This window comes from Penicillium waksmanii (genome assembly GCF_028829765.1).
Source record: "Penicillium waksmanii strain IBT 27052 chromosome Unknown utg000010l:1.0-3698451.0:1.0-3701458.0, whole genome shotgun sequence".
Classification (NCBI taxonomy): Eukaryota; Fungi; Ascomycota; class Eurotiomycetes; order Eurotiales; family Aspergillaceae; genus Penicillium; species Penicillium waksmanii.
In genome coordinates, this window is record NW_026643256.1 from 2,378,166 (window position 1) to 2,405,328 (window position 27,163).

The window sequence follows — 27,163 nt, forward strand, 5'->3', positions numbered from 1 at the left end:
GGATTTGACTAGTAGCGAGTGTAGGCGTCGAAAATATCGGCGGAAATAGTGGTGAGAAACGGGTTTGTCCCATTGACGACCCCAACGTCGTTCTCACTGGAAAGCCGCAGTTAGCACAGAGGGCTGGAGGACATGTCGATGGATGTCAGGCAGAAGAGCTGGAGCTGGCAAGTTCCGAAAGGCTTAGGGCTTGGGGATGGGGGGGAGGGCTGGCGAAAAGCGGGGGTACCGGGGGTATGAACAAGGACAAGAACGTACAGCTTCAAGTCGCCATGGAAGCAATTGACGGGTAAAGATGCTAGGGATAGCAAACAGACTCCACCGTCAGAAAAAAAAGCGGACCTGGCGGTTATATGGAAGAAAAGTGAATTGCCCCAGACGCGTGTGGCAGCTGTCAACAATGTGGCGAAGGAAGAGAGGTTGCACCGAAGGTTATAGGTTCGCCGGAAGGGGAGAAGTTCAAGAGCTTGGCTCCGAAAACACAGACTCAAAACGGCGAGGAGGCCTGGGGAAAACAATAAAAGAGGGCGGTGATCAACGGAATCGATTCGTCGCAGAAGATCTCTCTGGCTTCCGAGAGCTGATCTGACCCAGAATGAGGTCAAGATTGCCGATCAACTTGGGAGTGTGAAAGACGGACAAAGTTCGACTGGTGGCGGGGGGGTTGAGAAGCAGAGGCAGAGGCAGAGATCTCAGGGCAAGGGTCAAACTCTACTGTAAGAGCTTCTCCCGTGAGCAGAGAGAACAGGAAACTGAGGAGAAATTGGACGAGTGCAGCGATGAGATCTAACGGTCCCCTCGGGAGGAGGAGGAGAGGGAAAAAGGAGGTGAAGTGAGGAATGGACGGATGCAGTAAAACGGTCGCCCCTCCCAGTTGCTTCGCCGCTGAACATCGCCATGTTTCAGAATTTTGTTTTTACAATGGAGTAGTAGTGGTTGCCTATTGTTATCGGCTTAACTTTTTTCTTCTCTTTTTTTTTTTTATCTCTGATATGGTGTCTTAGAGTATAACTACTACCGGCTAACTATCCTTTGATATTCCATCCGCTGTGTACATCTCGAATCTGTTGGATTACTCTTATACATGACTCGGCCAAATGTACTCCGTACCGTCTTACCTGACCCGATGAGACATGCGTTCGCGACATGTCGAATTGCATCCGCATTCGAGAGATGGGGGCTTCTTGGCCACGTAAGAGGCGTACTCCACCCAGGGCGTGCATCCGCTAAGAGTACATAGTGCAGCCCACTACGGACTGTTATAGCAGGGATTGTACACTCCATATGAGTATGTATTGGCCCGGCTAATCTGCTCCGCAGGAACCACCCGTTCCCGCACGGCGCTTGCGTGATTCGCTCTCGTGGCACGGTGGTGTGTGGACAAAATTGTGATGCGATGCGATCCATAAATGACTATTGATATGGTACGAGTATGGGGCGATGGAACTATCAAAGTGCAATCCTCCTGGATCCACATCGAAAAGGGTGATCGACACCTCGCGAGCTCCGCCGTCTTTGAGCATGGGGGATGTGCCCCCAGGGGGAACGGAGTGGATGGGGTAAAACTGACGTCTCTGGGGTCCACGAAGATGGAGATCGTAATATAGATCGACAGCGCCACAAGGGGGTAAGCTTCGAGATAATCACCAGGATTCAGATCAATTCCGTTCGCGTGGCATCATTGAAAAACTGCGTCATATCTCCTGCCCAGGAACCTGCCCAAAAAAGTCCTACCCAAGAACAAAGAGAATTCCCGGAGCCTTCGGGAAGCATGTTTACTTATTCGGTCAAGTAGTTCTCGCAGATACGAGGCACATCCGTCGATCCCATGCACTTACACGTTGTCCCCGACAATCGGTGTAGTCTATGTACTCGTATGGCATACTGTACTCATATGCTCCGCATGACTAGAGCAATTTCATTTTACTAGTACGGTCGGGAACCCTGCTCGCGCTCGGCCTGGAGACGTTCGGCTCTTTTGATACGCCGCATCAGTTCAATATACTCTGCGACCCGTCTTTCGGCCCAGATACAGCCACCGGCCGTCATGGCTGCGATCTGCAGGAACACCTTGAATTGCGGTGTCAAGCCGCGATAAACACGAGAACCTGGCGAGATCCATTCCGAAAATCCTTCTAATGGACGGTAGAAGAGACGAGAACGAAGATAGTCGCGCGAGAACATCTGGGGCCGAGATCGAGCTTGTGATTGCGTAGTGGGCGGTTTTGGAGGAGAGAAGATGAAAGGATGTGGGAGGTTCATGATCATATGCGCAAATATGGAGACCGAGCCGAACTGCGTCAGATGTTAATTTTCATCGAACGGCGGTCTACCTGCACTGGCTGTCAAGGATAACATACCCGGAACACACCGGTCATGAAGCCTATCATGGCCTGAGTGGTGACCTCAGCCGGGGGCTCGATGTCCTTCCGTTGGTTGGATGGCGGTGGCATAATGGCTGGAATTGAGTTTATATCACCGCCGTAAGATGCAAGGAGTGTCGGGCAGCCTAAGGCTGGAGGAGATGATGTTGGTGGTGGTGGTTGGTTATTGAGCTCGGGGCGCGGGGGAAGCTGATAAGACGGCGAAGAAGAGGTAAAGGATAGGGGATTAAGTAGCCGAGAGAAGGTCAGTTATATCGAGTTGATCAAATATGGACCATGCAGAAAAATCTGGACCAGCCAGTGTTTTTTAAAGGTGGAAATGAACTGAACTGAACGGTCTTTGCTTCAGACACCGAATGACGGAGACGGTGCGGATCAACCATTTTTGGAAAGTTTCCCCGTCGGAGAGCGGGCGGCGAGTCACATAGAAAGAAACTATGATTAGCAACAATTAGAATAGATGACTTGACTCAACTCTCTCACCGCTGCATAACCACCTCCAATTGACCACCATGACCCTCCAAGCACGTACCGCCGTCGTCTCGCGCGTCACTAACGAGACCAAAATCCAAGTGTCGCTCTCCCTTGACGGTGGCGTCCTCCCGCCTTACGAGCCATCCTCCCACTTCCCCCCGCCAACAGATCCCGAGGAAGCAGAGGCCGCTAAGAAGGGCATTGTCCCTCCTAAGGATGCCGGTCATGCCACTCAATTCACCCCGACCCAGCAGATTACCGTGAGCACTGGAATTGGCTTCCTGGACCACATGCTGCATGCGCTGGCGAAGCACTCCGGAATGAGTCTGGCGGTTCGCGCCAAGGGCGATCTGTACAGTAAGTTGCGCGCCAGCTTGATGACAGTAGTCAAAGTCAAATATTTTTCTTGTTCTGCTTTTTTGCAGCATAGAGAAGCAGTCCGCTAATCGTCTCTGTCTCTGTCCTTAGTTGACGACCACCACACCACCGAGGACACCTTCCTAGCCGTCGGAACTGCTTTCACAAAAGCCCTGGGCGCTCGTCAATCACTGGCGCGTTTTGGCCGCGGTGACGCCCCGCTGGACGAGGCTCTCTCATGGGCCGTGATCGACCTGTCAAGCCGCCCCTGGGCTGTGATCAACCTTGGCTTCCGCCGCGAGAAGATTGGCGATCTGAGCACTGAGATGATCACCCACGGTCTGCAGAGTTTCGCCCAGGCTGCCGACGTAACACTTCACGTTGGCTGCACATACGGTGACAATGACCACCACCGCGCGGAGAGTGCCTTCAAGGCTCTCGCTGTTGCTATTCGCACTGCTGTTACCCGGAAATCGGCCGGTGAGGTCGGCGCTGGCGATATCGTTAGCACTAAGGGTGTTCTGTGAATATTGACAAAAAGTTAATCTTTTGTATATGAAACGAGACTACGGCAATGAGATGAGATACCAAAATATCGACGTTGATTTTATTTACGGATAGACTACTAGTTCAAACACTTTGCAAAATTGGGCGGGAAATTGCATACCATCGATATTTTTGCTTTGAGGTAGTAACATAAAGACATAATTGCATAACCAAGATAAACTCATAACAACAATTCAGACAGGTATCCATGAACCACAAACTGCGCCGAAATGCCACGAAGAACCAGCTTCGGGTGCAAGCAAACCAAACTCCTGAAACACCAACACATAAACGCCGATTCTATGATCCACCGAGACAATACTCACGTATCTTTTTACACACCGAGAGCCTTCACAGCTCGCTCCCAGTACTGCTTTCGCTCATCGGTAACCGAAGTGCCAACACAGCTGCTGATATACTGTTGCCATCCCGTCTCAGAGCCATCCTGCAAAGCGGAGCGCACATCCTTAGAGCACTGAGTGGTGAGGAACCAGGCGCCAGATCCGAAATCGTAGGTCTCGTTATCGCGCAGCAAGTCAAGTAGATCAGCAGGGCTATTGGCGACAGGGGCAATCTTGTCTTTCAGGGCAGGGATGCTATTGGCATATTTCTTGTTGAAGGCTGGGGATTGCATGTTGCGAGCTAATGGCAGTTCTAGTTAGACATGACTTGATCTCAGGAAAAAATAATACATATACTTACTGCCTTGACCTGGGGTGCCGGGGAAGTGGTTCTTATTGTACTTGAAGTCGCCGCTCTCAAAGGCCATCAGACTCAGGATCGCGGCTTGCTCCGCCTTGTTGGTGACCTTGTAGTCATTAAAGGACTGAGAGACGAACGTGGCGGCTGTCTTAGCCGTGGCGCATTCTCCTTTGGCAGGGGCATTATCGCAGGTATTTGATGTTGGGGCAATTTGAACCAGTTGAGCCTCAGTTAGGGCTGTGTCCTTTGTTGCCAAGGAGAATGGGATGGGAGCTGCCGTGGAGAAGACAGCGAGAGAGAGGAAGAGCGAACTGGTGAGGATGGAGTGCATCTTGGCGGCTTCGTAAAGGAGGCGTAGAAGTATTTGTGAGGTGAAGTGTAGTGTTGTAGATCTGGCGATAAATGGGGATATGGTCGACCGGCAACTATATCAGACGAGTAGGCAGGCGATGGATTGAGGCGTGGATTGATGGAGATGAGAAACGGGGAGGAACATCAGCCTTTTATTCCACGCCCGCTGGGACTAGCATTTCTGAATTGCATTGCTTGCGGGGATGGGAGGTGGCGGGTTCAGAAACAAGGGCAATTCATTTCAGGCAGATGGTGGAGGCATTCATACTGGTGGAGGTTGGTCGGGGAATGCGGATCGTGTAGTATGTAGGCCACCAAGTAAAACAATCCATGACATAATTCGTCCGAGCCCATTGTCCCTCAAACATATCGTATTTTAACCGAACCAGTAAAAGCACTCAGACTCAAGAGACAACGCGATTGTTCCTGCGCTGAACAATGCAAGGCGTGCCGAGGCAGTTTATTGGGCGGATGAGTTAGGGTTTCCCCTCACTGAAACGTTGGCGCGGTGGAAGGTTTGGCGCCCAAGTCCCTTAAGGCACCCCTTGAATGCTTGAATGTCAGCCCTCCTGACCCCGTCTTAAATGGCCTGTGCAGCTGAATCTGGCGAACGGTTGCTTATACTCATCTCCGGGGATTCACGACAATTTCAAAGGCAATTTGAACATACTAGTTCTGCAGTGCGAGACTTCCAAGGTTAGCCAACATGTCATCTTCCACCGAAACCCAAGAAATAATATCGGAGCTGAAGAGAAGCAATGCGCGGGTTCCTTGGTGCGACGAATACGAAAAAATGATAAGTGGAATGAGGTCTGTCATTTCTGTGCCACAATCTTCGCTGCTGTGTTAAAACGTAGCTTCTCTAGCTTTACGGCCTCGAGATCTCCTGAACTCCAAGACCATAAACTCCGAACACTTAGATCGCTGAACGATTTCAATGATACAATGATTCCGGAAGGAAGTACGCTCGCATCATCAAAAGCCCGGCGTATGACAGTTGCTAAAGACCTCCTGGGTAAAATGGGAGAGAGAGTAAATATCGAACCGCCCTTCTTCGTTGGATGGGGCTGTAACGTCTCTATTGGGGATGATGTATACATCAACCGCGAGTTAGTTGACGTCTCTTTTTGATTGCTCGCTCCTACGTTTCATGCACTATATACTTACAGAGACCTCTGGATTCACAGTGCATCCCTCTTTGATAATGCTTTTATCCGAATCAATGATCGCGTTCTAATCGGTCCTGGCGTATGTATCTGCACGGGTACACATCATCCCGGGGCAAAAGACCGAAGAGAACACAGTGGGACTTCTTTTGCTCGCCCAATAATTATCGAAGCAGATTGTTGGGTTGGTGCCCGGGCTACTATTCTGGACGGTGTGCGTATTGGGTCGGGTACTACAATTGCCGCGGGAGCTGTGGTGACACGCGATATTGAACCACGATGTCTTGCTGGTGGTGTACCTGCGAGAATTATCCGTAGATTTGAGGATGATGAAAATGTAGAAGGGTAAATTGTTTGAAGGGCAGAATTATATATTTTGATATCATCCTTAATCACCTTTCTCGGAATATGTGATCAGATTATATAAATGATATTATAGCAATCCCTGATATTCTTAAAGAAGAGGATACCGTAGAGAAGCTTGATGGCCAAGGTGCCAGTGGGTACTCAAATATTGTATCGATCTTTTTTAGGGATTTTTCTTTGGTCGCACTTGGTAAACCAAGACGGGGATGATTTGATTGGTTCTGTTTTCGGATCTAGGGCCTTTTCTTCTTCTGCTTCTTCAGATTGCAGCTCATGCACTCATGTATACAATTTTCTTAATTATGACTTCTGTTCTCTAGAGCTCTATGACTACTTGTCATTTTTCTGCAACATCATTGAAGAAAAACATCTCTATGCTCATGTGTCTTTAAAAAACTCTTTGCATCGAAGACTAGAATTCGAGGGGAATCTTCTCAATATTAATTTCAACATCAAAGTAATAGAACACCCCTTACAAACTCACTAATGAGCGGTAAGCTTTTTCTAAAACCAAAACTAATACTGGAATGCGCGGAGTCGGAATGCCAAGACATTCTAAATAGGTCACCTCAGCCTCTTTCGACCAATCTCCCGAGCTGCGTACCCCCAGTTTTCCACCCATGTAACGCTGTCAATTGGTGAATTGAGCAATTGAGTCGGTTTAATTTATTTAAAAGCTCGCTACAATCGTACAATTCATGATAATTGACCACTTGGGCTCATGGTATGATGTGTATGGCGTGACACATCGCATCATCCCATGATACCACGATATAATGCTCAATCCCCAGCAAACAGAGTGGCCAATTGAAGTGTTATTAGTACATACCAAAGCACCAAGATTCCACGAAGCCAAATAACCAAACAATAAACCAAGATATGTTACTAGTTAAAGCCCTCCGTCATGATGCATTAAGGTTGGTGGGGCCGGGCTTAGTGCAAACCCCCGCATTTTCGGCGGTATGAGGTCACGAGTCACGCGAGATGCGGCACTCCCTTTGGTTGCTCAGCTTCGGCCGGCTTGTCTTCCCTTTCCATTTCCCTTTCCCATCCATCTCAAAACATCATCTCAAATACTCCATCAGTTTGTCTCCTCCCCTCCCCCTCCTATTAAGATTCGTTTCCATCCCATACTTACGAGAGCAGTGACTCGCTCTCACAAATTCAATGACCGTGAATACCAGGCTCCTGAGGGTGGTGTGATCGCCCCCCCAGGAGAACCTCCCTCGATTCTTCGCCAAGTCCGGTCCAACCGATGCTGACCCTAAGAAAACAAAGAAAGATGGTGGTGGTAAGGGTAACTGGTAAGTCTACTAAACTGCATTCAATGCATACTCCACATCATCCTTGTCATCCTTCTCGTCCTACCTCACCTGAATCATATACTAACATGACCCCACCTCATTCAGGGGCCGTGATGGCGAGGAAGTCCATGACTATGGTTACACCCTCAACAATGCCCGCCGCCGTTCGAACAGCAGCACACAGGGCCTCGCCGACTTCAGAACCAAATTTGAGACCATCGACCCGGAGCCCGTTTTCGAAGAACAGGTTCACGGCGGCGAAGTGCTGAATGAGAATGGAGAAACCGTCACCAAGGTCGATAGTGCCAGCAGCAACAGTCCTAGTGAGACTGAGCAGAATGGGGCTAAGGTGTAAGCGGGTCGTCGTCGCCGTCGAGTTGTTGACGACCTCATTTGTTTCTATTATTGTGTCAACATCTACATAACCTATTGTAACGACTGTCAACGGAGTATCTAAGTTTCAGAATTTATCAGCTTTTGCCTTTCTTCCATATACCATGTAGACAGAAACAATTCAAGTAGCCTTCCATTGAGCAATTAGACCGATAATATGTCAAAGCGTCGGTTGATAGTTACTAGTAGGCATGCTCTTATGACGTTGCACTCACTTGCTTGTTGAGTCTGTGCCACGCGTCGAGCAGCGAAAGTCCTCATCAAAGGCGGGGTATTCATTGATGACAGGCCCCCAGTAAGATCAACAAAGGAAGATTGTCGCAATAAAAAATATCATTACGCGAAAGACCGCGAAAGTGAGCGAGAGAAATAGGAGACTCAGATATTCCGTAAATGCTACAAATACAAATCATTCCAGCCCGCAGACCATTGTGAAACCTCTAGCACCGCCACAAACCAAGACAAAAAGAAACCACACTAGCTTAAACGAACGTCAATTGTGCCTTGGAATCCTGAGAGGGGGAAGCGGCCTGGACCCCAGTATTCCCAGCAGGAGTATCCGTTTGGGCAGATGTCTGGGTTCCAATGGATTCCAGGAGATTTTGGAACCAGAAGTCGAGCTTGCCGGTTTCAATATATTCACGTAGGAGATCGTCTTCCCGCTGGAGGTCGGTAGCAACCCGGGCCCTTTGTTCCGGGCGGAAGCGTGAGACGAGAATGTCTGACTCGGAGTCGGCCATCAATGCCTCGGCAGGGGATACGGGTTGGAAGAGAGATTGGAGACTGGACCCAGAGTGTTCTGTAAAAGATGTAAGAATGGGATGTGTTGAGGAATTATGATTCATCTTAAACTCACCTGTCAAACAGGACGACAAGGTCTGGTAGAGGGAGGTGTCACGAGTGGCACTGTCCGAGTCTCCGTTGGTTCCCTCAGCGGCCTTTCCAAGAGCATTCCAGTCATCCTTGATCATACATCGTCGCCAGATCAGCTTTCGCAAGGCAGATACATATGAAGGATCTCGCTGCGCATAGCGGCTATGATCGAGAACCCGAAGGGCTTGGTAGAATTCCCGGCCGCAAAGATCACTGTCCACGTCTTCCGGTACCTCAACATAACCGATGAGGGTGAGGACATCAAGAAGCCCGTCGGGTCCGATGATACTTCGGTTGACGAGAGTAGAAAGAGCGTCGCCTAAGATTTCGTGAAGAGATGGACGATCTTGCGCCAGATAGCTTCCGAAATAATCCAAGGCAAGCTCTTGCTCGGCCTTGTGGTCGATTGCGCCATCGGTGAATGGTCGGATGTAGTAGTAGAGCTTGTCTTGGGTCTCGTCAATGGCGATAGAGTCGTCGAGGCGGTTGATATCCTCCAGGAAGGAGGAACTGTTGCCAAGAGAACGTTTCTTTTCGCTTGAAGCCAACTTGCTGAGCTTCGCCAGCGAAATCTCGACATGGTGGTTCCAAAGTTGTTTTTCACTGCCGATGGCCAGGTTTTCCAAGCATGCAGCAGCGGATTCGTAGTCATCCTCGCCGACCACATCGTTCATCCAGCTCAGCTTGGCATATGCGGGTGTTTTCCGGAGGAAGCTGGTTACAGATCGCTGATACTTCCTCATTGAGAGCAACGCACCGGGATTTCCCATAGAAATCTGTCGTGTGAAGTATGCGTCTGACCAAGGCTCGCCAAACTTGTCGAAATAGTGTGCAACCCGGCGCTCAACATCTGCAACACTGTTCCCGATAGGAGCCACACCAAAGACAGATGTTTCCGTGCCTTCTAGTGCCAGACCTTTCTCTGCGCGATCCTTAACTTGGTCGGAAAGTTCAAGAATCAGTTCGACCAGAGCTTCCATATCACGGAACCGCTCCGCTAGAACAATTGCGTCTTGAAGATGGCCAATTCCTGCCAATTTGAAGAGCGACCACTTGCGTTCCTTGACAAAGGATTGCTCAATCGAAACGCCCTCATCGGTGAGCTTGGGGTCATCCTGTGCTGCAAGCCAGCGTGTTCGCTCACGGTGCATCTGACCTACGGCTCGAAGGTGACGAGCACTGTTTTCGGCGAGTCTCTTCGCGATTTGTCCATCCGGTGCTTCTGCGCTAGATTTCTTTTGTTGCACCCAGGAGAGAACACTGTCGATTTCAATTTCCAGAAGATCTCCGGCTTCCGTATACCCCATTCGTCGGGAGGTCCAGAACTCGGGTAGAGTGTCGTACCCATCGGCAAGAACGCCATCCTCCACAAAGTCGTCGCCCAGACCATACATTGAAGCATGATCATCACGATACCGGAAGGCTGTTTCTGTAACTGCAAGGAACAGCTCGCTGGCCTCCAGGATCTGCTCCGAGTTCTTACGCGTCTGCTTGGAGCTGCCCTTGCGAGACTTGACAGAGTGCTTGATCCATGGGATAATATGCTCCATCTGATAAGTATCCTTCAAGAACCACTGGCGGACAGGATCGGTGTCGCCGCTAGGGCTGGTCTTGAACTTGTCGTTCATCGAATCAATTACCTGGCCAAGGAAGAGACCCTCGTTCTTGTTGCGGAGCGTCTCTTCCAATTTCCACATAGCCCGCTGGGCAGCAAGCTTCTCTGCGCCCCAAAGGAGCTCCCATCTAGCCATCCGGCCCAACGGATTGCCCTTCTTCGAGAGTAAAGACGCAAGGTCATTGAGAGCTTTGGCCCGAAGCCGCAGATTTTGATCAATGGAAATCGTAGTGCTTGGGATAAATCGGGTGTCAGATTGAAGGAGCTCCCTACAGATATCCAAGGAGGCTTGTTCAACCTCCTCGGGAGGGAAGTCGAGACCGCCATCGCCAACCAGATTAAGAGGATTCTTTGCCATAGTACCGAAGAAAATGGCCTGCTCGAGTTTGTGTTTAGCCGTGACGGGGCCTTCCTCTACATCGTGTTCTGTTGAAAATTGAGGTGTCACATCGATTCGGACAACACCAAAGTTCCGAATCATGATCACACATGAAGAGCCCTCTTCATCGTCAGTGCGCTCCTCGGGGCCATATCCCAATACTTCGAACTCTTTGCCAGATCGAAGATTGATTGTATCCTGGAAAGGAAGGGCCAACTTTTGGGCGTCGTGTAGAAGTTGGGAGGTTGGAGACTCATCAATAGCTGTAAGGGATAGAATAACGAGAGATTGCCCAAGTATGATGAAAGCAGTATCCTCGGAAGTTGTGATCAGAATCTTGGGTTTCAATTCCTGGCCCATGACCGGGATGCTGTGGAGGCCCACAGCAAACGAAGACTGGACGCGCGATTGGTTTCCAGATAATTGGAGCTGGACGACAAACATTGTTTTGGCCTCCAAAGATTGAGGGGTGCTGACGACAACGAAAAGACCCCACGATTCATCAGACTCCTGTTCGTCTGAAGACTGAGCAGAAAATGCAAAATCCATGACCTTGAGATCGACTTCGCTCACATTCTTCATATCTGAAGGAAGTGCCGCCGCGATCTCCTCCTTGACATCGTACTTCTTTTTCAGGGCACTTCCGTGATGCCAGTGGGTATTCCAGATCTCAACCAGACCAGTCGAGGTAGCGACAAGCACATCCCGCTGACCACGCTGGCGGGAGGGACCAGGATGAACAGCGGTGACCTCTTTCCTCCAGTATCCACCTCCCAAAACATTCTTCAGTCCGCCGAGGAGTCCACCCCCGCTGCCACCAGTGCTCCTGAGGAAGTTGACCAATACAGAGGGCTTGCCCTGAGGGTCCCTGAGCGTGACATGTGCTACTCGCCCAGAGGAGAATGTAACAATAAGCCCCGAGGGCTCACAATTCATAACCTCCACCGCAACTTCTCCCGAAAGTAGTCCCGGGGTAGACCCTTGAATTCCATTTTGCTTTTGTCGAGACAATGCCAAAGATGCCGCGCTCGATACAGTCTCCCAGTATATGATTTTGCCTGTCGAAGGAATGATGACTAGAAGACCGGGGTGTTCTCCGGTGGCTGTGGATACTAGGGCACCGAGGGGTACTGGTCCGTATGGGTCTCTGCATGATTCGGGGATCGACACGGTAAAGGTTTCCGAGGGCGAAGGTGAAGAAGTGGCGACCGAGTAGGGCCATACGATCGCATGCGAGTGTGTCAAGGCTAAGGCATGGTCGTGACCGGGCGCGAAGAAGCACTTCAACGGATCTGTGTTTCCACGATGTTAGGACCGGCGTCCCAAATTGAGATATCGTGTAGAGCTGCTTACCTGACTGTGAGCCCCGGATCTGATCCGGCAGAGCTGGAAGTTGGTTGACAATATAGTAATCGGTTTTTGACTATTTTCAGCGGTATCAGCGGCCATACCTTGCACTCAAACAAAGTGATCTCTCCAGCGGGCAGTCGTTCAAGGCAGCGGTTGACTTACCAGGGGTACTGCTCCCTCCGAATCACCTTTGGAAGCTTCACTCGGTTTTGCGCCACGAATTGGTAGATGCGAGTCGAGGCCAGTGGGGTCCGTAGCTAGGTCGTGATCGTTGGACAGGGCCGATGTCGCGGACTGTGCTTCTGCGGCATTGTCTCTCAGCAAGCTCGCAGCGGTGGTATCTCCGGATTGGCGTAGAACAGAACGTTGTCTCTTCGCTTTCGGGGGACCGACCGAGTCGTCGGAGCTGGTTCTCTGGCGGCGTCGAGACGTGCGAGCGGCTCGAGGTGCGAACATTTTTTCTGTTTCGAAACTGGTCTCAGCCTTCACATTACACTGGCCGAAGCCAGGAGATAGAGTGAAAGAATGACCTGGGGATAATGCGCCTAGATATGGCGAAGAAGGGCGCAATCAGACAGCAATGGAAGGATGGGCTCAGAGCTCTGGCAATGAGAGTGTTTACACCAAAGAAGTTGGCGTTCTGCCCAGGGCGGTGAGTGTGTCGGAATGCACCCACTTGCAGTAGTACTCTACTAACTAGGGTAGTAACTAGTAGCTACTGGAGATGGATAATATATTGTTTTAACAGTACTGACTTACTTATCTCATTTACTTACGGGGTTAATTATTCATACAAAGCTAAATCTCCCAGTAGAACCTTGGAATTAAACCCTTCGAAGGACTTGGAGCTACAATGTCGGCAATATATAGTAGAACAAGAAGAAAATACTAGGATAATAGTAGTAAGAGGATCACAACTTGAACTGGATGAATAGCAGTTATGGTCTCCACTTAAAACATAGTAGCAAACAGCTACTACTGTAGTATGGAGCGGCATATCCGAAAACACGGAGAATCATTCCCGTGGTCTACACCAGATCAGATAGTAATTCGTGGCTCAGGACTGGACAAGTGCCGTGTTCCGGGCCCGATTCCCCCGATTCCCCCGAAATGCGGAAGAAACGCTCACGTGAATCCCCAGCCCCACGCCCGTGTTGGGGATTCCAAAGGAGTTGGTCAACTTTATGTCTGGTCTTTCGTTCTCATCTTGATGTTTGCTCTTTCTAACGGGTACCTGCAGCTATCACCATGATCATATGTTGCGCTGGGTCTTGATCAAGGCCAAAGTCGCCCAGCACGCAGTCTTACAATGCGCTCGGTTATGATTTCAAGGCGTCACCTGCGGGGATTAACTTCCCCGGCCATGACTGGGGCTCTGAGGACGATGGCCCGGGCCCCTTCATCCAGGAGGGAGCTGCACACGGCTCTATTTTTCCCAGGTAGGTACTCTTTGATTTGTTTCCCCTGTCGCTAGACGCCAGACGCCAGCTAAATGACTTAACTATAGGCCATGGAGTACAACGGGTGGGCATGGCCAATACCTGGATGGACCGGTTCCCTCGAACCACGACGCGCCTCCTGGATGAGATGGACTCCATCCTAGGATTCCATTTATCCCGCATCATCTCTGATGGTCCCAATTCAAAGTTAAACAAGACCGAAAACGCGCAGCCGGCCATCATGGCTATCTCCGTCCTCATCCTCCGCATTCTAGAAAACGAATACGGACTAAACACTACATCCCGGGTCGACGTGACCCTGGGCCACAGCCTCGGAGAATTCACAGCATTAGTTGCTGGAGGCTATCTCCAATTTTCCGACGCGCTCAAGCTGGTACGGCACCGTGCTGAAGTCATGGCCCGATGTACCCGAGAAGTGGTCGAACACTCCGGCGAAACATACGGGATGGTAGCATTGATCTGCGAGCCCGAACACCTCGAAAGCCTTCTCAGAACCGTGCATGAGTTCCTAGGACTAGGAACTGACGACACTGTTCAAACCCCGTCAATCCAGCAAGTTATGGTGGCGAACATCAATTCCTCCAACCAGATCGTTCTCAGCGGCAGTATCGAAAGAATCAGAACTCTCCTGGTCCAGCTGCGCCAGTTTGGCGGACACGATCCCCGTGCCGTGAGACTCAAAAGCGAAAGCCCTTTCCACAGTCCCGTGATGTTTCCCGCTACCCAATATATGCGAACCGCACTCGAACACACCGACATTAGCTTCCCTGGCAGAATACCTTGTATCTCTAATGTCTCATCCCTACCTTTCAAATCAAAGGAAGATCTCAAAAATCTACTTTCTCGACAATGCACGGATACTGTCCAGTGGTGGGACAGCATACGCTATCTTCACCAAGAACAAGGTGTCAGACGTTGGATCGGCATCGGGCCTGGCAAAGTTGGCCGAAATCTAGTTGGAAAAGAAGTTGGCCGGGTAAACACGAAAGGAGGTGGCGTATGGGCCGTCTGCAACCCGAGGGAAATGGAGGAAATGATTGTTGCCCTGGAACAGACCGAAGCCGAAGTCAGGAACCATTGAAAACGTGCCTGAAGACACAGTGAAAAATATGTCTGTAATTGTATTCAAAATTTACGTCCATCTTATGACAAGCAATGAAATTTATCTGAAGTTAAAAAAATGGGGGGGTTTTATTAAATCATAATCTATGCAGTAGCACCGGGCACCCACGTTTCGCCAATACGCTGAACTTCGGCGATAAACTTGGGGTTGGAGATAGGCAAGGAATTAGCTGCTGCGCTAGCTGCTGATCCTGGAGCAGGAGCGTGATCATCTGGGGAATAGAAAGGATTTTGAAGGAGCTGAATGTATGCGCTCTGGAGAGAACGAAATGCCTAAATCATTAGGGTTATAGGTTAGCCAAGCAAGCACGTATCGTCCTAGGAGAGACGGTCCCTCGACTTACAGGCTTGACATCTGCGTCCCTCAAGCCGCTGACTGCAGAGCCTATTGGTTTCCCTGTACCTGCAGTCTCTTGGCCAAATAGATCAACGATGACCAGCAGCTTCACGCCCGTTGTCGTAAGCCAGCCGTAAGCTGCTAGCCTCTCATCAATCGCTTGTAGTAGACCGAGGTCTTGGTCGATAGATGTGTGCTTGCGTCGGATTTCGAAAATGTCGAGGCATGAGTTTAGGAGGAAGGAGAATTCAATTGTGGAATCTGTATATGGAGGGAAGAGGGAGATGTGGAGAGGATTGTCCTGGCTTGAAGTTAGCAAGAACCAGGTTGCGCAGGGTCAGGTTACTTCTTACTGATTTGCCAATGATACCTATACAGGCGATTTTAGGTCCTGCCATTTTACGGAATGTCCAATCTCTCAAGGTGACTGTTTAATCGGAGGGGTAGCTGTTTTGGACTCTGTTCCCCTTTCCGATTTGCGCCTGGGGACTGGAGAAGGGTGGCGAGTGATAAGATGGTCGATAGCAGTGCTGAGGTATGGCGTGATAAATAAAATCAGGTTATGCTTCTATTCGAAGGGGTGCGAGGGAATGCAGTGAAAAGGCAGATTGAATTGGATGCAGCTCCAAAGCACCCGCATATCGGGCCAAGATAGCTGGGGGGGCGATAGCGGAAGGGAAGTGACCACGCACTGACCACACAATTTACGGCCTCAGGCTAACATCTGGGGAACCAATCAGGCGAAGCCCGATTCTCTTTCCAAGCCATTCACCGCTTTTACCATACGCAACGCAGGAACGGAAAATTACCTGCTCTCCACCAATAACCGACTCGGGAATCCCTTACCTGAACCTGCACAAACCAGTCTGTTACCACGTCATTCTTACCGTTTTCCTCCGGCAAAAGTCCTCCTTACCCAGAGAGCGCCCGCCACCTTCAAGCTGCCCGGAACAGACTCGCCATCTCACCGAGACTACAATCATGATGCCTCTCGTGCGACCGGCCCTCTCCGGCTCTTTGAGCGGTACATCCCCTCTACTCGCAATGCCTAGATCCCTTCTAATCCGTCCAACAGCGCGCGCCCGCCTGGCGACATGCCTCCCTCGCGCCTCGCCCATTGCGGCCCTTTCGACCTCATCTGTGAAATCCGCCACTGCCATTGAGCAGCAATCGACATCAGGCAAGGGCCTGACTGCCTCTGGCAAGGCCCGCCAGGAGGTTCCTCTCCTCACCCAGGAGCCCAAGAAGGGTGCTATGCAATATGTCTTGTACGCTGCCTCGGCAACCTCCACACACAGCCGTCTCGCCACGAACGTAACTTGCCCGCGGTGCTCTGGCTAACAATCAATCGCTTCTAGGACCACCCTCGATCAAGTTACCAACTGGGCCCGTCAATCATCCCTGTGGCCCATGACCTTCGGTCTCGCCTGCTGCGCCGTCGAGATGATGCACCTTTCCACCCCCCGCTACGATCAAGATCGCTTGGGTATCATTTTCCGTGCCTCCCCCCCGTCAATCCGATGTCATGATTGTCGCCGGTACGTTGACAAACAAGATGGCCCCCGCCCTGCGTCAAGTCTACGATCAGATGCCCGAGCCCCGATGGGTCGTCTCCATGGGAAGTTGTGCCAACGGTGGTGGTTACTACCACTACAGTTACTCCGTTGTTCGCGGTTGCGATCGTATTGTGCCCGTTGATGTTTACGTTCCTGGATGTCAGTTTTATCCCCCCTCTCCGTTTCCTTGTTTCCCGTGAATCGCCGTTGCTAACTATGACATTCAGGCCCTCCTACCTCCGAGGCTCTGATGTACGGTATCTTCCAGCTCCAGAAGAAGATGCGCCACACTCGCATCACCCGCATGTGGTACCGCCGTTAAGCCATTTGGCGAATTCCCTTTTCCGTTTCCCTTTCCTTTATTCGTTCCGTTAGACGCGGTGGATTCAAAACGCATACCAAGCCATCGTGGAGTCTCTTCTGTCTTATTACTGTAAATTTTAGGCCTCTGGTTGTGACTCCAATTTCCTTGATCAGTCCAATGAAATTTCTTTAAAATTTCCTCCTTCTTAACCCTGCGTTGATTAAAAAAAAGCATGACATCAAACTAGTAAATCTGGAATCATGACGAAGTCCATAATTGCGACTCCATACAAACAACTTTCTTATTTTCGAGTGATTGGTATTAAGAAAAGAATAATTAGGAAGTTAAATTGCCAAGTGGGCATCTAACACCTAACCTTATAGGTTATTTTGTTTCTAAATCGCCTACTAATAACCCTTTAGGCTGAAGGTCCTCGCGGAAGCAACACCTACCGCTATTCAAAAGCTGAATAAACCTTCGAACCACCGACGGGTTTATCCATTGACCATAACACCGCCGTTGGGATGCAGACACTGGCCAGAAATATAACTACTGTCCTGGCTTGCAAGGAAGACAAAGCAAGTTGCAACCTCACTCGGCTGTCCCGGGCGACCAATTGGCACAGCATGGAACTGTTCCATCGCTTCAGTCATCATTGTTGCTGGGATCAAAGGGGTCCAGACTATAGCGTGTTGTTAGCCCCCAACATTGCTAGTGGCTTTATACAAGGGCAGACACATACTAGGACCTGGACAGACGCAATTGACTCGAATACCCTTCTTGACCTGTTGATTTGAGAGCGCACGCGTGAATGCCACAATGGCTCCCTTGGTAGACGTGTAGTCTAGCAGGTCCCCTCGACCGATGTAAGGGTTCACCGAGGCACAGTTGATAATGGTTGAACCTTTCTTCATGTGCTGGAGAGAATATTTAGAGAGATAGAAGAATGAGTGAATGTTTGTGTCGAAAGTCTTTTCCCATTGATCCCTATATATCAAAATATATCAGCGAACCTGCTGGACCTCTCACGAGATCTAGGGCTCCAGGTTTTTATCAACAAAGGCAGTTCTCTCAAAACTTACTCGGTAACCTCGCTGATATCGGCCACCATATTCTGGAATGCGGCATTGTTGACCAGGATATCGATACCGCCCATATCCTTAACCGCCGTGTCGACAATCTTCTTGCAATTCTCCCTTTTGCGAATATCGATTGGCAGACAATAGCACTTCTGACCGTACTGCTCGACCAGCCTCTTTGTCTCTTTGGCATCTTTCTCTTCTTCGGGAAGATATACAATCATGCTGGATGCACCTTCCATAGCGAAGAGAATTGCACAGGCACGTCCAATGCCCGAGTCGCCACCGGTGATGATGGCTTTCTTTCCTTCGAGCTTGCCGGCGGCCTTGTAGGTTTGATATCCGCCATCTTCGGTAGGGATTTGATCAGAGACGGGCTTGGGATTTTCCATGTCTGCCTGCAAGCCGGGCATCTTCAAGTGTTGGATGGGGATCTTGTGGCCTGTTCAATTTGATTTAGTATCTATAGACTCTCAGGATATCCTTGGTATATTACCTGGCTCGAACTGGGACTTCGAGCCACTGGCTGTCCTCTCTGTGAACTGGGAGACATGGAGCGGCATTTTGATTAGTTTTACTTATAATATGAGGTAGAGAAGAGTTGATATGACTTGGGATTTCTCTGGTATGTAAAAGGAATTTCAAGGTGACGAATAGGCTTGGATCAAGTTAGGAGATTAGATGTCGGTCATGCTGGGAGAGCATCTATTTAAGCATCCCAAGGCGCTTTTAGTCACAATGACATTTCCATTTGTTGTTAAGTAGAGTTTTAGCCAAAGAGATGTGCCACTTACTGCAGGTGGCATTGATCCGTACTAGGGATTGGTGCCACTGAAGATATAACTTCCCTATGCATCCTCTCAAGGGCATGATCTGGCAACTTTAATGGCAAAAATGATTAGAAGGTGGCACTTCTGGAGCCCCTATGGCTCTAGACACACAAATGCGTGCGCTGATTTGAGAGGGCTGGATGTGGATACAACGGTTGGGGGTTGCCACGTTCAGGTCAGATGGCAACTTTATCGATACAGGAGCATGATGATAATTTGTCGTCATCTACCAACTGACCTGAGAATCCATCTTGATACTATTAGATGGCAATTTTTTATGATAAGGATTGAGACATAGATATCTTGTTGACGGATGACTGAGGTATCTGGGGGGTACTTGTATGGACTCGCCACAGCGTTTCCCCGCTGACTCGAACATTCAAAATGACTACGAATAACTTCACTGGCCCATTATATGGATTGAAATAAGCTACGAGACCGCTCTCGACAAATGAGTACACCATTACTAGGAAGAGTATGCTAAGGCCTGTGTTGAAGCATCCTGAAACCGAAGAGAGCCCCTTGAGCGAGGGAAGGAGAATAAGGAGGATGGCGACAGGCACAATGACAATAATGGGGTGGCATGGTAATGACATTCGCACGTACAAACCGCAAAGTTGGTCACAAAAGGAGAGCAATGGCATGTTTTATTTGTAGGAAGTCTTTGTCTTGGCACGTAGACCCTTATGGTCTAGGGGAACAATTGGTTCCTCTAGGAAAGTCCATATGCGGAATAGGAGAAGCTGAATTGGGGCTGATCTTTTTGCTTTTTGCTCAGCAGTTCGATTCTGCCTGCCAGCGGCCAAATCCTTTTTCTTTTCTGTTCTCCCTGTGACAAGCGCTTCTTGTTGACATTGTTGACATGCAGGTGCGACTGGCCATGTGCCTTCCTATTCTACAGGTACTAGTTAAGTGTCTGTAGAAGCGTGGTTGCTGTCATTGTATGTATAGAGCTCTGTAGGGAAAAGTTAAATCCATATTATAGTGTGAAATCTACATGATTAATTTATTTAAATACTCTTAGAGCAAATAAATCAATCTTCATAAAGCAATTCACTATGGGACCTGTTGTATAGATGGATCCCATTTAGTCCTTATCTTATCAAAGAGGGCGGTGATTGGCTAACAACCAGTCCCGTACAATTTTTCTTCGCGGCCTCAAAAGATTCTCTCCGCCTCGGAAGAGCACCATCGCCCAGCGTTTCCAACCGCTACGTTCCCACACACAATTCCACAATGGCGAAACGAAAGAACACCTCTGACGCAGCCACCACTGTGACGCCTGCTACCACTACAAAGACAGACCTCCCCTCAGCGCTGTCCACACCCTGGTCCTTCCTCCAACCCTCCGGTGACCTCCACGCACTACTCGCAGACTCTGCGAAACAGATCCTCGACCCGCTCGCGACATCCGTCGTGGACGAACAAACCGCCCGCAAACAGCTCAACAAGAAGCGCAAGCGATCAGAAGAGATTGACGCCGCGCCGCCTCTGCAATTAAAGAATCTCTACGTTGACGGCTTCACATCGAATCAAGTATGGGAACAAGCGACGCGGATATTGGAGTCTGCGGGCGCGGAGATTCAGAGAGATGTTGCTCTTATTGCGCAGTTTGGAGATCTTCTCTCGGAGGATGAGGAGGGTTCTTTGGCTGAGGGGTCGGGCCCTGAAGAGCTGGGTTCTGAGAGTGATGATGCTGAGAGCATGTCGGATGCTTTCTCGGGGGAAGAGGAGGATATTGAGGGGTCTGAGGCCGAGCTTGGAGAGGAGGATGAGCTTGAAGAGCTTGAAGAGGGCGGAGTTGACGACTTTGATGCGATGGAGGAGGAAGGATTCAGCGATGAAGATGAGGAAGGCTCCGCAGCCTCTGAGAAAGAGGAGGAAGATGGCGGTTTCTACACTGAAGATAAATTCGGCCTTAACGACGGATTCTTCTCTATCGACGACTTCAACAAGCAATCCGAAGAGCTAGAGAGGCAAGACATGAAGGGTGGCGCGGACGACGACGATGATGATGAAGAGGAGGAAGTCAACTGGCACGCAGACCCCATTGTTGCGACTGACGCTCTTCCTAAAGCTAAGCCAGCTCCCATCGGGGGTGGTCGCGAGGATGAGGACATGGACGACGACAGCGAAGAAGACGGGCCGACTTTCGGCAACGCTGATCTCAACGCAGCTGACTCTGATGACGACGATGTCGAGCCTGACGTCGACCCCGAAGCGACTAGCTATGGCGACACCAGCAACATCAAATATACCGACTTTTTCCAGGCGCCGGCTCGCAAGGCTTCGTCTAAGAAATTCCGCGCTCTCCCAAAGACCCAGCCTAAGGCTGCTGCGGATATCACCCAAGAAGATGTCGATCGGGCCATGGCTGATGTCAGACGCGACCTCTTCGATGACGAGGACGAGATGGGGGAGGAAGGTGAAGATATGGAGGTAGACGGCGAGATCCAGGGTCCCAAGTCAACCCACGAGAAGCAAAGGGCCAAGATCGCGGATGAGATTCGCCGATTAGAAGCCTCCAATGTTGCTAAAAAGGAGTGGACAATGGCTGGTGAAGCCCGGGCTGTGGAGCGACCTGTCAACTCACTTATCGAAGAAGATCTCGACTTTGAACGAGTGGGTAAGCCAGTCCCCGTCGTGACGAATGAAACCTCCGAGGACATCGAGGAACTTATTAAGCGCCGAATTCTCGCCAACGAGTTCGATGAAGTCATTCGCCGTCGTCCGGGTATCGGTGACTCCAAGGCCCATCGTCGCGCACGATTCGAGCTGGCGGACACTAAGCCGCAAGAAAGTCTGGCTGAGATGTATGAGGCTGAACACCAGCGCGCCAATGACCCGAACTACGTCGACACTAAGGATAAGAAGCTCATGCGAGAGCATGCCGAGATCCAAAACCTCTGGAAGGAGGTCAGCGCTCAGCTGGATACGCTCTGCAACTGGCATTACACTCCCAAGGCTCCCCAGGCCAACATCAATGTGGTTACCGATGCCGCAACCATCACGATGGAGGATGCTCGTCCTACAGCTGGCAGCGCCGCTGGCGGACCATCTGCGCTTGCTCCTCAAGAGGTCTACGCACCAGGCAACGATGGAAAGGTTGCTGGCGAGGTTCTTCTCAAGACTGGCGCATCTATTTCCAAGGATGAGATGAGCCGCGAAGACAAGGCCCGCAAGAGACGACAGAGTAAGGCCCAGTACAAGTCTAGCGACAAGCCCGCCGAACCCAAGGGCAAGGCGGCCGAGAAGCAACAACTGGTGTCTGATCTGAAGAAGGGTGGCGTCAAGGTCATTGACAAGGAGGGCAAGGTCACCAACATGGACGGTGGCAAAGACAGGAGAGAGCACGGTAACAAGGGTGATAAGCTGAAGCTGTGAAAGGTCACAGCTGTACAAACAAAAAGTCGATAGGAAAGGATATCTAGTGATGGGGAGTTGAGGAGCCACATTTTGTGTATAGAATTTTTATTTCATGGGTTGGATAATATCATCGCTGCATCTATTGAAAATGGTCCATAATTTCGCTGTTTCTGTTGGAATTTCGTTGTCTATTTCGTTGCAAGTTCATTGTTGCTTTTGGGTGTCTTGCGTCGAATCGAGTAGAGAAAGATATTTTCGCGGTTATATGTAGTCGCATTAGGGTCGTCACGAATTTCTTGCATATCGAAAGCCTTCTTGGCCATTTTCATGAATCGTAGATCCGCTCTTCGGCGGCGCTTGTAGCAGAAGTAGCACACTGTGTTGGGGCCGATGAGATCTTGCAGGGTGGAGAGGAGAAGAGGGAAAGCGGGCTCGAAGTAGACGCAGTCGGCAGCAAGGATGATGTCCGGATTTGCTGGAATGTGAGCCGGGAGCGGTTCTCCCCAATCTAATATTGAGGCTTTGACTTTTGTGCCGAGTTGGTTCAATTGGATGTTGTCTTGCATTAGGTCGAACATGGGTAGTTGGTCAGTGATGTGGATCGGTGATGCGAATTCACATCCGCGCGCGACGCCGAGACCGACGAGGCCTCCTCCGGCTCCGATTTCCACGCTATACTGCGGTGTCAGTTTGGTTCTGTTTATTAAGTAGCAGCCAGGAGAGGTGGGAAGAAGAGGGGAAGAAGAGAGAGATTGGTGATGGCCATGGGTTTCCCCTAACACACACACACACGGGCTAACCGACATGGTTTTCCCAGACATGTCCGAGGCGTGTTGAGCAAGAAGATATCTGGCCAGAGTCATTCCAGCGGGCCAAAGCTGACCACCGCAGCCATTTTTGAGATCTTCCTTCAAGAGCAGCGGATCGCTCAAGAGTCCGTCGAAGGTGACATTCGTAGTACCGGCGGCCTTGTTGACTCGTAGTGGAGCCAATGTATTGCTCACGTTGAAGGGCGCATCCGGATTGGAAGCTGGGCTAACCGATCTCTCCATTGAGTCTGATTGTGAGTGAGGGCAATGGAAGTTTATTTCCTTTTTTTTCTCTTTTTTTTTCCTGGAAGAGTGGAAGAGCAAAGAATCTCGGTGCGGCAAATACAAGCCAGTCTACTGCCATCCAGTGGGGCCTTTTCGCCTTAGCCCGGTGCTTATCGCCGGCGAATCACATGATGGACGGGAGTGAAAACCGTGAGGCAAGTAAAATAGAAGATATAACATGGGAATGTATAGGATGAGAAGTATAGAAAAGATAGCAGGAATCAAAATACACAGAATACTATCCCTGATATAGATGCTGGCTGTTCTCCATTACTGGAAGACCTAGCTAGTCTCTAGGATCACTCTCCGTGTAGAGCAGTTGCCAGGATGAAGAACGATGCTCCTTGTGCATGCTGGGATCGGAGAAATAACACCAAGAAGCAAAAAAGAAGCTTGCGCCCGTGCGTTGTTCCCCAATGGAGATCTGCAAATCCTGGCAGGTGGGCGAACCCCCACATGGTGGAGGTGCTACGGGGTCGACCCGAGGCTGGGGGACGTCTTACCATTTATGGTGGGGAGTACAGAGTACAGAGGGTACAGTACAAGGAAATCCGACTCTGACGTGCTTTCTAAAACAAGTTCCCATTTCAGTGGACTTGCAAGTAATCGTTTTCGTGCTTTCCGAGGAAAGAACCACCCGTACCCGCACCCGCACCAGCCAGTTTCAAGGCGCAAATGTGATCTGACGTCATGCGCCCTCCGCATTGCACTGAATCATGACGACGTCACTTGCATACCTACCACGCCATGGAAAGCTCCCAGTTGTTTTAAAACCTCATGTGCTCCCGTCAAACTTTTCTTCCACTCAGCTTTGATCATCCAATAAAGCAATTTCACTCATCATGACTACCTTGCACTGTATGTACCTGCATTGCCAACTGCAAGACAGACAACGACTGAAGCAGCTTCACTAACCTACCTTTTCTACATTCAGACCTCCCCCCCGTGAAGCCCTCGGCCATCGCCCTGGGTACGTTCTTCACCCACACAGCTTCCCTGGGCATTCTGGCCCCAGTCTTCGGTGACACCTACCACCGCGCCCAGGCCGCCAACTCGAAAGAGGAGTTCATCAAGTCTAAGGAGGCTGCCGGTGCCGCCGCCGCATGGGGAAGCTCCCTCGTCGGTAGTGCCGTCCAGACCTACGGTGTCGCTGCCCTGATCAACGCCACCGGCACCCTGAGCTACAAGGGCGCCGCATACCTCGGAACGCTGATCTTCTTCGCCAGCTCTGCTCCCGGTGTACGTACAGCTCCAAAGAAAAAGCGCAATTGCTTTATAAAAGTGCACACATGCTAACGTTTCCTCACAGTTTGTCAGCCAGATCTTCGCCGAGAAGAGGCCTATTGACACCGTTGCTGTCGGTGCGGTATCTCGCGTGTTCGAGACCGTTGGCCTCAGCTTGTTCCTCACCTGGTGGGGAACTCGCACCAACCCGTTCGATTAGTTATCTCTACGGAGTCTATGTTCCGGATAAAGTACCTCAGTTAGCTCGGGCCCGGACATGATTGATATGAAGAGGGTGTTGGCGTCTGTGTAACTACGGTCTAATTTTTCTCTCCAATGTAAATGAACACAAATGTGCCTTTTCTATTGATACAAGCTATCCTGTAACCTATCCGTGGCGAAGGATTACCTCTCAGAACACTTCAACAAGTTGTTGGACCGAGTCAACGCGCCACAGCCGATTGTATGCTGTGGTATCCTATATTTGTATACTCACCGGCAATGCATAGTTTAACAGATGTGGCCCCTAGGTAGTAGTTAAGTACATATGCAAGTATTACACATACTTGAAACCGTAGCCAACGGCCCGTACTACCCAAGCAGCTTGTACTCGCAAGCTGGAAGCACCCATCACTCGGTTGCTAGAGCATAGGGCAGTGGTTATCGGGACTTAATCGATTGAAGGTGTGCCGTCAAATAGTGCAGAGCAACTGATGAATAGATCAAAAGTTGAATATCATTCTCAAATTATGCGAAGAAGGCTGATGAGCTTCGTGTCTCGACAATCTTGGTATTCTAGTCCGTGACTACAACCTGAAGAAAGCAACAATCGAGCGTATGCCAATGTAAAATTCAACTGGCTCTAAAACCATTTACTCGTTCCGTTATGGTCCCATCGGTCATTTCTACCGTTTCCGCTTGATACCGAATGTCCTAGGCAAGGGAAATAGAAGAAACTGAAAAAAGGAAATATGTATTGAATGTCACATAAACTAGCCAGCCCTTTTGAGGGCGTAATCAAAATCTCTCCATGAAACGATCTAATCAAACAAAAGTGCGGCACGGGTAGCTAAAATACCAGCGTTAGTAAAAGACCCCGGAAAAGCCATTGCAGGGAAGGGAACCCTAGTCAAAGAAGAAAACGACTCACATATCGGGGTAACCATTCTCTGTACCGAGTTGGTATGTGGACTGAGACTCCTTAGGGACAGTGTTGAGGTTGGTAGGGGAAGGAGGCAGGCCATTGGCACCCAGAACGCTGGCAACACCAGACTTGTTCTTCTCGAAGTAACCGGCAAGACCACGCTCCTCGCCCTCCGCCTTGACAGAGACAATCTGCTTGGCGCCAGCCTCGCCGAGCTGCAGGACGTCGTCCTTGGGCGCGGCCTGGCTGCCGACGGTCAGGAGAGACACGGCGTCAGCCTGGGTGATGGTGCTGAGTGTCGGGTAGTTCCTCCGGGCGTCGCGCTTCCAGTAAGGGTTGTCGGCGATGTCACCGGCGGGGAGGGTGACTGGGTCGTCGTAGGCGAGAGGGGGGGTTAGAGCCAGGGGTGGGCAGGCGGAACTGAGAGTTCAGAGGGACACCGGATGATCGGTTCGGGTCGACCGCGAGGGTGCGGCGGACCCAGTCCCAGATACCCTTGGACTCAAGGGTGTATTTCTGTGGTCAAAGATGGTTAATATAGATCATAGGAGACCGTTTATCCTGTCTAGGACATACCTGCGCAAGTGGAACGACGTGGGATGCCGCCTTAGCAGCTTTGACAGCACCGCCGGCCATATTGAAGACTTTGAACTGGATCCCTGTATCAGCACACACAGCTCGGGATTCTTCCCCTCAATGGTAGAGGGCGAATTGATCGGTGTAATTGAGTCTCTTACTCACGTTGGAAAGTCTTTAAGCTCGTCAAGCGGTGGTGGCGGCCTTCAATATTCAAGATGCGGCACGTCAGGGTACGGAGTGGTGCAGTTGAGTTCGGATTATTGTATCTCCACATCCCCGGTTGTCGACCAACCATCGACGCTCCCATTACTAATGTCCGTTCTCTACTTCCCTGGCAATTTACGGAGTACAGTTGCCGGAGATACGAAATAGGAAATGAAACCCAGTGATGTCCTATATGATGAACCGACCCATCTGTCTACCTATCTATCAAGACAATGTGTAATCTATTTACCCAATAGCTGGATGTAAGTATAAGACATACCTACAAATGCCGAAAGCATACCTAGGGAGCTATGCACGATCAGCAAGATTTAGCACACACATAGTGTGTGGATGAAGTAATTCACTACTACTCACTATTTCATAATATTTAGTACTTGATGGACATCCTGGTCAATCATTGGTTTGAATTTCTATTTAATGCTAGTATCATGGTCATCACAACTTGAATATTCCACTTTCCTTACTGATATTCACATGTTCAGATAGGCTATGTTTTACAAGTACTAGTAGCGACCTGCCTGTTAATCAGTTTCTATCTTGCAAGGTTCCCGGTCGGCAATTGATGTTTCATAAAGATTAAACA

At 50.1% G+C, this 27,163-nt stretch overlaps 15 protein-coding genes across 15 annotated transcripts; 7 read left to right on the forward strand and 8 right to left on the reverse strand.

Moving 5' to 3' along the window:
- Window positions 1-1,304: 1,304 nt before the first annotated feature.
- N7481_012825 (uncharacterized protein) lies at window positions 1,305-1,523 on the reverse strand (the record flags this gene model as incomplete). Its single annotated transcript, XM_057272044.1, has 1 exon — window positions 1,305-1,523. The coding sequence occupies one exon, from the start codon at window positions 1,521-1,523 to the stop codon at window positions 1,305-1,307; it is 219 nt and encodes a 72-aa protein (XP_057116232.1).
- A 403-nt stretch (window positions 1,524-1,926) lies between these two features.
- On the reverse strand, window positions 1,927-2,453 carry N7481_012826 (uncharacterized protein; the record flags this gene model as incomplete). Its single annotated transcript, XM_057272045.1, has 2 exons — window positions 1,927-2,295; window positions 2,361-2,453. The coding sequence occupies 2 exons, from the start codon at window positions 2,451-2,453 to the stop codon at window positions 1,927-1,929; spliced, it is 462 nt and encodes a 153-aa protein (XP_057116233.1).
- Window positions 2,454-2,896: 443 nt separating this feature from the next.
- Window positions 2,897-3,742, forward strand: his3 (imidazoleglycerol-phosphate dehydratase HIS3; the record flags this gene model as incomplete). The annotated part of the gene is made up of 2 exons (XM_057272046.1): window positions 2,897-3,215; window positions 3,327-3,742. 2 exons carry the CDS (start codon window positions 2,897-2,899, stop codon window positions 3,740-3,742), a joined length of 735 nt encoding a protein of 244 aa, XP_057116234.1.
- A 353-nt stretch (window positions 3,743-4,095) lies between these two features.
- N7481_012828 (uncharacterized protein) lies at window positions 4,096-4,794 on the reverse strand (the record flags this gene model as incomplete). Its single annotated transcript, XM_057272047.1, has 2 exons — window positions 4,096-4,415; window positions 4,464-4,794. 2 exons carry the CDS (start codon window positions 4,792-4,794, stop codon window positions 4,096-4,098), a joined length of 651 nt encoding a protein of 216 aa, XP_057116235.1.
- A 726-nt stretch (window positions 4,795-5,520) lies between these two features.
- On the forward strand, window positions 5,521-6,329 carry N7481_012829 (sugar O-acetyltransferase; the record flags this gene model as incomplete). The annotated part of the gene is made up of 3 exons (XM_057272048.1): window positions 5,521-5,624; window positions 5,681-5,923; window positions 5,984-6,329. 3 exons carry the CDS (start codon window positions 5,521-5,523, stop codon window positions 6,327-6,329), a joined length of 693 nt encoding a protein of 230 aa, XP_057116236.1.
- A 1,184-nt stretch (window positions 6,330-7,513) lies between these two features.
- N7481_012830 (uncharacterized protein) lies at window positions 7,514-8,005 on the forward strand (the record flags this gene model as incomplete). Its single annotated transcript, XM_057272049.1, has 3 exons — window positions 7,514-7,519; window positions 7,562-7,650; window positions 7,756-8,005. 3 exons carry the CDS (start codon window positions 7,514-7,516, stop codon window positions 8,003-8,005), a joined length of 345 nt encoding a protein of 114 aa, XP_057116237.1.
- Window positions 8,006-8,525: 520 nt separating this feature from the next.
- On the reverse strand, window positions 8,526-12,716 carry N7481_012831 (putative nuclear pore complex subunit Nup133; the record flags this gene model as incomplete). The annotated part of the gene is made up of 3 exons (XM_057272050.1): window positions 8,526-12,202; window positions 12,264-12,333; window positions 12,423-12,716. The coding sequence occupies 3 exons, from the start codon at window positions 12,714-12,716 to the stop codon at window positions 8,526-8,528; spliced, it is 4,041 nt and encodes a 1,346-aa protein (XP_057116238.1).
- An 853-nt stretch (window positions 12,717-13,569) lies between these two features.
- N7481_012832 (ACP S-malonyltransferase) lies at window positions 13,570-14,801 on the forward strand (the record flags this gene model as incomplete). Its single annotated transcript, XM_057272051.1, has 2 exons — window positions 13,570-13,699; window positions 13,768-14,801. 2 exons carry the CDS (start codon window positions 13,570-13,572, stop codon window positions 14,799-14,801), a joined length of 1,164 nt encoding a protein of 387 aa, XP_057116239.1.
- Window positions 14,802-14,926: 125 nt separating this feature from the next.
- Window positions 14,927-15,577, reverse strand: N7481_012833 (uncharacterized protein; the record flags this gene model as incomplete). The annotated part of the gene is made up of 3 exons (XM_057272052.1): window positions 14,927-15,115; window positions 15,187-15,480; window positions 15,533-15,577. The coding sequence occupies 3 exons, from the start codon at window positions 15,575-15,577 to the stop codon at window positions 14,927-14,929; spliced, it is 528 nt and encodes a 175-aa protein (XP_057116240.1).
- Window positions 15,578-16,163: 586 nt separating this feature from the next.
- N7481_012834 (NADH-ubiquinone oxidoreductase 19.3 kDa subunit) lies at window positions 16,164-17,057 on the forward strand (the record flags this gene model as incomplete). Its single annotated transcript, XM_057272053.1, has 5 exons — window positions 16,164-16,203; window positions 16,255-16,447; window positions 16,538-16,677; window positions 16,757-16,894; window positions 16,963-17,057. The coding sequence occupies 5 exons, from the start codon at window positions 16,164-16,166 to the stop codon at window positions 17,055-17,057; spliced, it is 606 nt and encodes a 201-aa protein (XP_057116241.1).
- A 476-nt stretch (window positions 17,058-17,533) lies between these two features.
- N7481_012835 (oxidoreductase, short-chain dehydrogenase/reductase family) lies at window positions 17,534-18,681 on the reverse strand (the record flags this gene model as incomplete). Its single annotated transcript, XM_057272054.1, has 4 exons — window positions 17,534-17,721; window positions 17,782-18,026; window positions 18,122-18,560; window positions 18,615-18,681. 4 exons carry the CDS (start codon window positions 18,679-18,681, stop codon window positions 17,534-17,536), a joined length of 939 nt encoding a protein of 312 aa, XP_057116242.1.
- A 1,503-nt stretch (window positions 18,682-20,184) lies between these two features.
- N7481_012836 (rRNA-processing protein MPP10) lies at window positions 20,185-22,332 on the forward strand (the record flags this gene model as incomplete). Its single annotated transcript, XM_057272055.1, has 1 exon — window positions 20,185-22,332. The coding sequence occupies one exon, from the start codon at window positions 20,185-20,187 to the stop codon at window positions 22,330-22,332; it is 2,148 nt and encodes a 715-aa protein (XP_057116243.1).
- Window positions 22,333-22,502: 170 nt separating this feature from the next.
- N7481_012837 (uncharacterized protein) lies at window positions 22,503-23,366 on the reverse strand (the record flags this gene model as incomplete). The annotated part of the gene is made up of 2 exons (XM_057272056.1): window positions 22,503-22,991; window positions 23,103-23,366. 2 exons carry the CDS (start codon window positions 23,364-23,366, stop codon window positions 22,503-22,505), a joined length of 753 nt encoding a protein of 250 aa, XP_057116244.1.
- Window positions 23,367-24,250: 884 nt separating this feature from the next.
- Window positions 24,251-24,852, forward strand: N7481_012838 (DUF1761 domain-containing protein; the record flags this gene model as incomplete). The annotated part of the gene is made up of 3 exons (XM_057272057.1): window positions 24,251-24,266; window positions 24,343-24,647; window positions 24,718-24,852. 3 exons carry the CDS (start codon window positions 24,251-24,253, stop codon window positions 24,850-24,852), a joined length of 456 nt encoding a protein of 151 aa, XP_057116245.1.
- Window positions 24,853-25,676: 824 nt separating this feature from the next.
- N7481_012839 (uncharacterized protein) lies at window positions 25,677-26,412 on the reverse strand (the record flags this gene model as incomplete). The annotated part of the gene is made up of 4 exons (XM_057272058.1): window positions 25,677-25,701; window positions 25,783-26,143; window positions 26,217-26,292; window positions 26,353-26,412. 4 exons carry the CDS (start codon window positions 26,410-26,412, stop codon window positions 25,677-25,679), a joined length of 522 nt encoding a protein of 173 aa, XP_057116246.1.
- Between the last annotated feature and the right edge of the window lie 751 nt (window positions 26,413-27,163).